The sequence below is a fragment of the Pyrgilauda ruficollis genome, unplaced genomic scaffold (assembly GCF_017590135.1).
Source record: "Pyrgilauda ruficollis isolate IOZ18807 unplaced genomic scaffold, ASM1759013v1 scaffold138, whole genome shotgun sequence".
Taxonomy (NCBI): domain Eukaryota; kingdom Metazoa; phylum Chordata; class Aves; order Passeriformes; family Passeridae; genus Pyrgilauda; species Pyrgilauda ruficollis.
In genome coordinates this window covers 1,889,138-1,901,198 of record NW_024512321.1, presented here as the reverse complement: position 1 = coordinate 1,901,198, position 12,061 = coordinate 1,889,138, and the positions used below count along the sequence as shown (strand labels likewise).

At 44.2% G+C, this 12,061-nt stretch overlaps 1 protein-coding gene across 3 annotated transcripts in view; it reads left to right on the top strand.

Moving 5' to 3' along the window:
• The window catches only part of ZC3H3 (zinc finger CCCH-type containing 3), a 135,644-nt gene that overhangs the window by 85,360 nt on the left and 38,223 nt on the right, over window positions 1-12,061 (top strand). For all 3 annotated transcript variants that reach the window (XM_041459543.1, XM_041459542.1, XM_041459544.1), the window contains exon 5: window positions 8,803-8,996. In XM_041459543.1, the coding sequence (XP_041315477.1) occupies window positions 8,803-8,996 (194 nt within the window). The remainder of the gene's footprint in view (window positions 1-8,802; window positions 8,997-12,061) is intronic.

Genomic DNA, 12,061 nt, shown 5'->3' with positions numbered 1-12,061 from the left:
GGGACCATTACAAGCTGGGCCACTGCAAACCTTGGGAAGGCCATGGCCAAGGTCCTGCAAGTGGATGGGACAGTCCCAAGGAAAGACCCACACTGGATGGGGAATGCATTGAGAGCAGCCCTGAGAAGCATTTGGGGGTGTTGGTGGATGAAAAACTGAATGTGCCTCATCTGTGTATGCTGGAACCCAAAAATTCCCTGTGTCCTGCGGTCTTCCCACAGTGTGGGCAGCAGGAGAGGAGGAATTTCAGCCCCTCCACGCTGCTCAAGTGAGATCCCAGCTGCAGAGCTGCCTCCAGCTCTGGGGTGTAACAGCAAAGGGATGGGGAGCTGCTGGAGCAAATTCAGAGGAGGCCACGGAGATGCTCCAAGGGATGGAGCCATTCTCCTCTGGAGCCAGCCTGGGAGAACTGGGAATCTCTGGCCTGGATAAGGGAAGTATTCAGGGAGAGGTTAGAGCCCCTTCCAGTGCCTAAAGGGGCTCCAAGAGAGCTGGAGAGGAACTTGGGACAAGGGATGGAGAGACAGGACACAGGGAATGGCTTCCCATTGCCAGAGACCAGGGATAGGTGGGATATTGGAAAAAATTCTTTCTTGTGAGAGTGGGCTGGGATGGAATTCCTGGAGAAGCTGTGGCTGTCCCATCCCTGGAAGTGTCCAAGGCCAGGTTGGATGGGGCTTGAAACAACCTGGGATAGTGAAAGGTGTCCCTGCCTATGGCAGGGGCTGGGACTCGATGATCGTGAAAATCCCTTCCTACCCAAACCATCCCGTGATTCTATGGAATGTTCCCCCTCAGTTTAGCCCAAAATTGCCTGTAAATTTTGCCCTTTGAGAAGCCACTGCAAGGAGATCAGGATATTTTGTTCATACCTGTGTCTTTCCAGGTGGAATTATTTGAAAAGTTATCCAGCCTACGTAAGGATTGGCATGAGACATCCTTCTGTGGGATGTGGAAACTGGGGAAAACCATGAAAATCTCCTCCACAGCACTTCATTGCAGGTGTAATGCCATGTTTCTGATTTTTTGGTTTTTTTTTTTGGTTTATTCCATTTTTTTTTTTTTTTTGGTTTTTTTTTTTTTTTTTTTTTTTTTTTTTTTTTTTTGTGGAGAAATCTCTGTTCTCATTGGTTAATAATCATTAAATTTATTTGCAACTATTTTCCTTTCCAGGTCAGGGGGATTTACTGGGAAGGTACGTCTTTATTTAGGTAATTAAGGAGCTTAATAGGTGCTCATTGAAATTCATAATTTTTCCCAGGTTTTGAAAATGCTAAATGAGATCTGGGCTGGATTATTATTTTTTTTCCTTGAGATTAACATTAAGCTGCATTTGAATGGAAATTCAGATTCAATTGAACCAAATTAAAATGGGGGGGTTTTTTAAGTGTTTGTTTCATAATTAGAAGTAATTATTGAAAGGAGGGAATTGTTTATGGGTAAATTAATGCATTTTTGCCCGTCACTGTGTATTTAGAACTAATGGATCCTCTGTATTTATGGATGTATATGGGGAAAAGACACATCTCTTTCTCTTTTTAATTTCCAATCACTTTTCCAACCTCAAATATCGTCAACAGTGGACTGAATTATTTGAATTACCCCAATCAGGTTCTTTAAATAAATTAAATCTTAATTTAGAAAGTGTTTATTTGAGGTTTGACCTTCATTATTTTGAGGAGAAAGCATCAATGTTGATATAAATCCCAAAAATCAAACATTTTAGTGGAATTACTTGCTTTTAGCTGTAGATTTGGGGTCTTCAGGGATCTGGTGGGTCAGGATAGAGATGTAGAAGCTTCCAAGGAGCATCTTGGAGCATTCCTGGTGTGTTTGAGGAACACTTCTAGCCCTAAATCCTGTGTTGTTTGCTAAGGAATGTTGAATGACTGAGGAAAATGTGATTTTTTGGGGTTTTTTTCCCTTCTGAGTGAGGATTTTCCATTGCCACCTTCCAGGCTTGTGGCAGACGAGCTCCCTCCTTCCTCACCTCTCTCCCTGTTGCTTCCCATAACCATTGTCCCCGCGATGATCCGCTCTTTCCTCGGGATTCAAATGCCAGCATGCAAATGTGATTTCTGACTATGTACGGATTACTTTGGGAAAAAAAAAATATAAGCTAAGCCCAAAGAAGAAATCCAGTAGTAAAAGAAAACCATTCTTTAAGAGTTACTTGTATCGCCGCCAGTGCCGGGAAATCCTCTCCGTTTCAGCCGGCTGGAAACGCCGCTGGGATGTTCCTGCTCTGCTCGTGGGGTTGTGTTTAACTTAGAGACATCAAATACTCTAAAAGTATTACATTTCAAATATAGGGGAATTTTTGCAGGGGTTTGGGTGGGGTTTTTGGATCACCTGGTCTTGTGTTGATGAGGGGATGGGGGTGTTTAAATATGAGCAGACTGGAGCAATTCATTCTTGTTTTTAACGTTTGTTTTCCATGTTGGTTTGGAAATCTCCCAGCTTTTTTCCTTTTTATTTAGATTAATATATAAAATAATAATCTTAAATATAGATTATTTGAAGAGGAAATGTATCTTCCCAGCATCACTTGCTAGCTCCTGGCTGAAGTTTTGATGGTTTTACTCCATTCTGAGCAGGTTTGGAACTCCATTCTGAGAAGGGAATGGAGCTGGGGACAGGTCTGGAGCACCAGGAAGTGCTGAGGGATCTGGTGAGGCTCAGCCTGGAGAAAAGGAGGCTCAGGGGGGACCTTCTGGCTCTCAGCAATTCCCTGACAGGATGGTGGATCCAGGTGGGGTTCAGGATCTGTTCCCAGGGAACAAGAGACAAGAAAAGAGGAAGCAGCCTCAGGTTGTTCCGGGAAGGGTTTAGTTTGGATACTGGGAAGCTTTTTTCATGGAAAGGTTGGGCAGGCTGCCCAAGGCAGTGGTGGAATCCCCATCCCTGTAGGAATTTAACTTCTGTGTGGATGTGGCACTTTGAAATGTGGCTTAGTGGTGGCCTTGGCTGTGCTGGGGGAATGGTTGGGCTGGATGATCTTGGAGAGCTTTTCCCACCTAAATGCCTCTGGAATTCTCTGAAGGACACAGCAGGGTGATGTTTGATCCTGGGAAATCAGACTTGGTCAGCACAAGCACCTACTAAGCAGCAGCACGAAATGTTCTGAGTGAAGTGAAGTTGCTGTTGCTTCAAGAAATGCAGTGGAAAATCCCAAACCTCATTCTACAGAATCATGGAATGTTTTGGGTTGGAAGGGACCTTAGAGATCATCTTATCCAAACCCCTTCCACTAGTCCAGGTTGCTCCAAGCCCCATCCCATCTGGCATTAAGTGTTTTATCAGCTTGGGATCTCCCTTTGTAACATTTTTAGCATCAAGCTCTGATTTTCCCCATAGTCGACGTCAAACCTGCGCCAGCTACGCTGCCATTTTTAAACATTTTTATGTCATTCCTCCACCCCCCCTTCATTAAAAATTTTTCTTCCGCTGTCCACCCTGGGGGTGGGGGAAAGACAACCCTCAACCTTGTGTAGTCAAGGTTATGGCGATAAATTCCGGAGCATTGTCACTTCTATTCGGAGTAAATTGGCCGGCCGCTCTTGGGCTGAAGGGGAGATAATTTGCTGTAGTATTTCAAATGGATTAGAAATGGATTTGAAGGGAAAGTTCATGCCTCCCATTACAAAGGCTAGAAAGAAGACTATCTTAAGGCACTGTTCACACTCTAGCCTTCATTATCCACGCTTAATACCTTTCCTATTTTCCAGCGTTAATGAAATTTCCTGCCGGAGCGGGGCCTTGTGGACGGACGGGAGGACTCTTTAGATCCGCGGGATGCGTGGCAGAAAGGGAATTACAAGGCCCTCGTGTCGAGGGGCCCAGTGTATTCTTCAGGTCCTTGGCCCAGCTATTATCTCGTTAATTTTATCCTCTTTTGTCAATACAGTTCATTTCCAAAGGCCGTCCTTTCCATTAGGGTAACAATTCCACGGAGGGCTGGCATCCCGCCACCGATGAAAAGCGATGGGCGTTCGGCTCCGTGCCCTCGCTGGTGGCTTTTCCCTGCCACCACCAGCTTGGATGTCACTAAGAGGGAGGGGGACACACACACAGCTGGCTGTGTTGGGGCCACACAAGCACTTGGGAGCAACAGCTTGGATTCAGAGGGAAGTAATAGTTCCTGCAAGTGAAGGTTGGGAAGTTGAGTTCGCTCCCTGCTCTTCTGTGTGGGCACAGTTTTTCCATAAAAACATAATTTCCCTTAAATTTTAAAACTCTTAAGGCTCCTATAATATAATAAATATCCTGCCTAATGTAATAAATAATAAATACAATAAATATTCTAATAAATATTACTTTATATATACAAAAGGATGAGGGGGCGTTACTGCTTGGACATTTGCACCGCCCAGAAGTTGGAAATGGAGGTAGACAAGCCTCAAACTGAGCTCCTGGCTGGGACTCCCCGTCCCTGGAAGTGTTCAAGGCCAGGTTGAATGGAGCCTGGAGTGACCTGTTCTCCTGGAAGGTGGTCCTGCCCATGGAGGGGGATTGGAACTTAGTGATTTTGAAGATGCCTTTCAACCCAAATAATTCTGTGATGATTCCATGGCTTCAGTCCGGTGGCCCTTGGGGCTTTGGCAGCCTGAGCCGATGTTCTGCTGAAGCTTTGCTTGGAGACCACCCAGAGATCACTTGTCTCCCTCAAAAATACAAAAGCTCTAAATTAGAGGAGGTTCTGCCCCACTCCCTTTAGGGAATGAGATGAGTTTTGATGTTGTTTGTCAAAATCTTTGAAAAAATCATTGATTGGTGGAATGGATTGGAAGAAACCTTAAAAATCATCCTGTTCCAACTCGCTGCCTCAGTGGGGATGTTCTGATACCACGTCTGCATTTGGAGGCTTCCTCAGTTTGGAGCTTGGCCATCCCTAAGGAATTCTAAAGAAGAGAGAGGTGATCTGAGAGCAGGAAGGCAGGGAAATTAATATCCTGAGGATTTGCGGGATTCAACCAATTGGGTGTTAAACTGGTGCTTAAACCAGTGAGTCAGGGTTAAGTGGTGTGAGCAGCCCTTGGGGCTGTGCAGGATTTGGGGTGCGTTGGGTTTTATTAACATTACAGCCAAAACAGGTTTCACTTAATGTATTATCTCATGTATGTGTGTCTATGTGATAATATAATGTATTAGGGCATACTTGTGAATTTATATTCAATAGATATTGAATGGATCTCTACAGATAGAGAATATTTTTAATACGTATGAATATATCTACAGATAATATATAGATATAATTATATAGATACAGTATCTATTTAAATACATAAAATATCTATTTAAATATGTTTATCCTATATGTATATATATGTCTGCATATACTATATCTATATCTATATCTATATCTGTATCTATCTATATCTATATCTTTGTCTATATCTAGTGTATCTATCTATCTATCTATCTATCTATCTATCTATCTATCTAATCTGTAGATCTGTATGTCTGTATATCCATGCCCTGATTGCTTCCACAGCTGTGCCACATTCCAACCTTTCCCTACAAACCAGAGTGGGATGTTGGATGAACCCCTGACTTCTTCCCTCCCCTCTACTAGACTTAAGGAAAATATGAAATATATAATATATAGAAAACAATATCTATATATTATATATATTACCTATATATTAGTGCATATATGTAATTAAATATATGTTCTATATATTCAATAATATATAAGTAATATAAAGCGCTAAGAATAAAAATAGTATCTGGACCTCATATAAATTATCTCTAAGTATTAATAAATACATATATTGAACGTATCTAGATGTTATTGAACATATATAATTCAATATATGCATTCAGTGCATATATTTAATAGTATCTAGAGATAATTGATGGATATAGGAGGCCCAGAGAATACAGGTGATAATATATAGATTTATGTATGAAAGTATCAATATTTGTTATTCTATATACCATATAGATCTTGTATTTCAATACATACACTCAGGGTATATATATATTCAATTATGTGTGTGTCTATATGGAAATAGATGTGTGTGGATATCTCTATGTATTACCCAGAGATAACATATAGGGAATATATATGGAATTACAGAAGTCCTTAAAGGGACTGATTCAGCTGGGAAAAAGAAGCCCCAAACCCACTGGCACTACAGCCCCTGTGAGTGGAGGAATGGAGCATCCTGGGGTCCTCCCAGGGATGTGTCTGTGGGAGGAAGAGGAGATGGATGGAGCTGGGATGGGTCTTGTCACAACCATGGTGGTGTTTTGCAATACCTTCATTAGAATCCTGGAACGGGTTGGATTGGAAGGCTAAAGCTCATCCATTTCCATGGAAGCCATGGGGAGGGACAACTTCCACTATCCCAGGTTGCTCCAAGCCCTGTCCAACTTGGCCTTGGACACTTCCAGGGATGAGGCAGCTGCAGCTTCTCCGGGAACTCCATTCCAGCACCTCACCAACCTCCCTGGGAAGAATTCTTTCCCAGTATCTTACCTAATTCTGCCCTCTCGCAGTGGGAAGCCATTCCCTATGTCCTATCACTCTATCTCTTTTCCACAGTCTCTCTCCAGCTCTCCTGGAGTCCCTTTAGGCACAGCAAGGTCTCCCTGGATCCTTCCCTTCTCCAGGTTGAACACCCCCAGCTCTCCCAGCCTGGCTCCAGAGCAGAGGGTCTCCTCTGGAATTGCTCCAACAGGTCCACATCCTTCTACTGCTGGGACCTCAGAGCTGGACACAGAACTCCAGATGGGATCTCAGAAAAGCAGAGTAGATGGGGAGAATCATCTCCGTCACCCTCTCAGCTGTTGGATATTTGATATTATTTTTATTGCCCCTGATATGGCCACAAGACCTTTCTTCAGGTCCTGCAGCCAATGCTGGATGCATCCTTGGCCTTGCTGGAGTTTTCTGGGATGTGCTGGGTGATCCATGAGTGACCCAAGTTTCCCTCATGCCACTGCCACCTTCACCCACCAATGCCACTGCCGTGACTCCTTTGCAAATCACTGAGATTTGATGCTCCTCTCTGGAGCAGTTCCGTGAGGAGGAAACCCTGGGGGAACTGAAATGAGGAATTTATTGAGTTCCCATCCCCTTCCACAAAAACCAGGCAGCAAATTTTCCGAGCTCGGTAGCCAGTGGCAACAGCCCTCCAGAATGAATAGGCTGTCACGCTCAGCATTAGGAAATGTAACTATTCCATTTTCCAGCTCTCTTTTTCTTTGGAGCACATGTTCATTTAAAGGAAATGCTCATCGGGGTTTGCATTCCGCTGATAGGATAGCGGGATCTTAATTTACGGATATTCTCCGGTAATGCGCGGTTTATATACGTTCTGCTAATAGCATTATGAGCATAGTTTGGGCTAATACAAAATTAGAGCTCTAATTTGCATAAACAAATTACTGTTTGGATTAGCGCTAAATGAGGAAGGCGACTGATATTGGAGGAGATTTGATTTGGCTGCAGTGGCTCTGTTTGGATAATGGGGGATGGATAGGAATGAGCTGGGAGGCTGCGTTGTGGATTGGGAGGGAGGTGGGATGGTGCAGGAGGTATCAGGTCCTGGAGTGGGCAAGATTTTGGGTGACAGTGGAGTCTCTCTGGAACATGTGGCATGGTGGGGGTTGGCCTCTTTTCCCTGTCAACCAGCAACAGGATGAGAGGAAATGGCCTCAAGCTGTGCCAGGGGAGGTTCTGGTTGGACATCAGAAGGAATTTCTTCATGGAAAGGGTTGTTAAACATTGCGATGAGCTGTCCATCGAGTGGAATGGAGTCCCCATACCTACAGGTGCTCAAGGAATGCTTGGATGTGACACTCAGTGCTCTGGTCTAATTGACAAAGTGATGATCAGTCACAGGTTGGACTTCATGGACTTGAAGGTCTTTTCAGACCTAAAAGATTTTGGGATTCTGTGATATTTATCCTTTAGGTGTCACTTCGGGACTTACTGGGTCCTTCAGAATAATGTTATGGGCAGCAGTAACTGGATCGTGATTCCTGATCCATCTCCATCCCACTGCCTCAATACCGGCTTTGTGAATTTAGGGAGAGTTGAGGAGGTGGGAACAGGTCCCCAGCCCTACCCACTAGACCCTGCTGAGATCCAGCATCAGCTCCAGGTGGCAGTGGGGGGATAGAAATGCTCTTGGGTAATTTGTCCCATGCAGGGATTGAGGGAAATCCTTCCAAGAGCCAGATTTGGGGGCAGAATAAAAATATTAAAGTTGTGTATCTGATTCATAATAGGAATAACGATACCAAAAATACATGGAATGTTTTGGGTTGGAATGGACCTTAAAGACCATCCCCTGCCATGGACAGGGATGCCACCCACTGGATCAGGTTGCTCAGAGTCCCATCCCACCTGTCTTCGATGCGCTTCCAGGGATGTCAAAGCTTGTAGAGCTCCATAAAACTTGGCTAAGCTCAGTGAAGGTCCCACCTTGCTGATTCTCTCATGGGATTGCATCCACATTTCCTTGTTTCTGCTGGGGCTGGAGATGCAAGCAAGGGTGGGAGAAGTTGGGGGAGAGTCCCTGAAGGTAATTTTCTTTGTGTCAGTCACGAGGAATCAGAGCTTTTCCTCTGTCAACAGCAAGAACATCCCTGTTTCTTCCATACATCTCCTCCATTCTAGTGGGAGCTGTCCTTGCCCTTGGAAATGGGGTTGGAATGAGATGATCTTGAAGGTCCCTTTGAACCCAAACGATTCCATGAGTCTCCGATCCCATGGTTTGCTCATAAAGCAACACCTCCTTGTGACATTTTCCCAAATTTGGACTGACCTTGACTTTATTTTTCCTGCAGATCCCCATTGTTAAACCAAACCCGACCCTCACTCCAAGGTGGCAAATCCCAGCTTGTCCAGCAGCGCTGGAGGAACAAAGGCTTCCGCTGCATCGGCGGCGTCATGTACCGGGTGTCGGCCAACAAACTCTCCAAAACTTCCAGCAGCCCTGTCCGGGCCAGGGACCTGGGCACCAAAACTCCCATCAGAGCAGGTGAGAGGGAATTTGTCCCAGTTCATGTCCAAAATCCACTGAGTTCAGTTTTTAGTTGTTTATTCCCAGCCTGTGTGTTGCGACTCATCCTCCGGCCTCATAGGATTCTAGATGTGAAGGTGGTGGACATCTGTTCTTGCTTTATAGTAGCTCTGAAGCTACTATAGTAGCTTCAGTGAAGCTACTATAGTAGCTCTGAAGGGGAAATAGTGTTGGGGAAATTAAAAGTTCAGGAGAATTGAGGTTTTCTTAAGTCAGACTTAATTCAAGCTTGTGGAGACACGCTGTTAAACTTGGTTTTCATGGGCAAAGTCTTGGATAACTTCAAACAGCACCACAAGGTTGAATGTGTTTGAGATGCTCATCAAATTACATTCAATATGGACCTAAAAATTTGGAAAGATCATTCTGCAGATAACTGTGGAATGATGCCCCATTTTGATGAATTCCCAGCTTTGCATCGTGGCTTTGATTAAATTTGTGTTTCAGCTCCTCCTGTGTTTGACACCTCAAGTGTGACTCTTAAAATTAAAAGAGCAGATTTTAACTGTGTTTAAAGTATTTTCAAGATTTCTTCTTGGTCTCAAATATTTTTGCACCCTAACAGTTTATTGGGAATTTTTGGGAATAGTTAAACTGGGGAAGGTGGACCAGAGTTTGGAGACTCACAAAAAATTCCAGATTTTTCCAAGAGCTTTGCTACTGGTACTGGGATTTTCCAGTCTCTGGATCAGGATAATCGGCTGCACAAAACCAGGTTGAGAGTGCTTCAATGCCTCAAGCACTATCTTTGGGCATTGAAGATGTCACCAAAGGCAGAAGATATCCTGCAGGAATGGAAGAAAGGGGGTGAAACCCAGGACACGGACAGAGATGTTATTGGATGGAGCAGGGGATGGATTTCAGGACAGAGTTGGACCACTAGGAAGAGTCCTGGGGAGAAGTGATGTCTGGAAGGACTGGAAAAGTGGAAAATGCAGAGCTGCCAAGCAAAGGAAGAGTGTCTCTCCATGGCCAGGTGGAGCAGCCAAAAACCAAGGGGCTTAAACTGGAGGGAGAGCTTTCCAAGGAGGAGGATGATGAAATGCTGGATTCATTTGGCTCTAAAATCTCCATTATTTTAAAGATTTTTTTTTTAAGAACAGGCTTAATTAACTTCTTTTTGGGGAGGACATGGGTGGAAAAGGTCCTGCCTCCCCGCAAGAAGGTGAATTTTTTTATTTATCCAAGTGCGAGGAAGTCTCTAAATTTGTCTGGAAATAGACAAATGAGCAAAGTCTCATTTGGACAACTCAGCAAAGGCTGATGAATTTGCCCTGTCCGTGAATATCCATCACTGGATTGGGACCAAGCGGAGAAACACCAACTTAGAGGCAAATTTCTGGAAAAGGGATGAAGCCAATGGTATCACGGGAGGATTTCTGCAGATTCAGGCCTTGGAATTGCTTGTGAGGGGTTTCTGAGGGGATTTGGGGTGACAAGGCATGGAAGAGATGTGATGCCCCCATTTTTCCTTTCTCACTGAAACCATGTCTTCTAGTTAGGTCTCATTCATAAAATTGGGTTTAATTAGTCCCACTTAGGGAGGTAAGATCCCTTCCAGGGTTGTTCCCTATAAAATACAATCCCATCTAATTATTATTTTGAAGGTGTTCCTTATTTTGCTGTTGCCTCTTTCCCCCTGCCACATAGCACACGTTGGCTTTGTAACCACAAAACCCGAGGAACTGCTGTGGATCAGTATTTTCATGTCATCTTTCATCTCTCCCCATAATTCATCCTCCTTCCCAAGGATGGATTCCACAGATTCCTCTTGCCTTAGGATAACTGGGCCTGGCAGGGCGGAAGATTTGTGTGTTCTCATCGGCTGCGAACGTTTGCTCAACGCTCTGTGTTTTCAACACTTGACAAAGTTTATTTAAAAGATGGAAAAAAACGGCCTTTCCTTTCCCTCTCAGTGCCAGGCACCGTGTGTTTGGAATAGTGGAGAGACGGGAAATGCTCCTGACAGTTTAATAGCTTGGAGTTTACTTCCAGTGGGTTATAATTCTGCTCTTTCCCTGGATTTATAGGGTTGGGGTTTTATCTCTACAGTACAAAATCTGATGCCGGGCGCTGGGGCTGATCCATTCACACCATCGTAGCATTCCCAAGTGATTTATTGATGGATGCTGGTGGTGAGTTAAGATTTGATCCTGGGGATGCACTTCCTGCATCCCTGTACTGTATTGGGATCAATCCTGAGGCTACCAGGAGCAATGGGAAGAGCAGTTTTCAGTGGCTCTTGTGGAATGGGTTTTGTTAGTGGGTTTTGTTAGTGCTGGAGAGACAAGGAGGGCACATGGCTTGGGGACAAGGAAAGTATCACTGCAATCCCAGGAAAAATTTTTGGAGGTGGTTTCCACATAAAAAACCTCCCTGGAGCAATCACAGCATCACCATGGCCTGTGCAGCTGCTGAGAACTTTGCTCTTTGCTCTCATCTCATGTGTGGCTCTGCTCCCAGAGGATTCCTGTGCATTCCCCACTTATCTCAGAAAAACTGCAAATAAAATACAGAAATAAATTTTTTTGAATTTTTTTTTTTTGCCTTTCCAGCTGGATAGGGACCTTGCATGTAGCATAATTCATTGCTCGGGCAAGGATGGAGAAGAAAACCCAGAGCTTAAACACTCTCTGCTCATCCCTGTGCAAGACAAAGATGTGGAATCACATATGGAAGGGCTCCTTCCCTTTGGGGTAACTGGTATTTCAGCACCCACGTATTTTTTCACTTTGCAGAAGTCTTGGAAAATCGGCAGTGGGATGGTGTGGAAAGCATTAATTAAACAAGCAGAATAATTAGGTTTCTCCACTCACAAGGAACCTTTCCTTCATTTCTTTCTCCAGCTGCTAAGGCATTTTCCAGACTCTTCAGGAATTTCCATGAAATCAGGGAGAGAAGCAAAAGGTCCTGGGCGATGTAGAGTTTCACAAAGAAATACAGAAGGGGAAATACAAGATTGAAAGCAGCAGAAAGCAAATTAAGGTTTGACATTGTCCGGAAACCAGCCCTGACCCCAATCT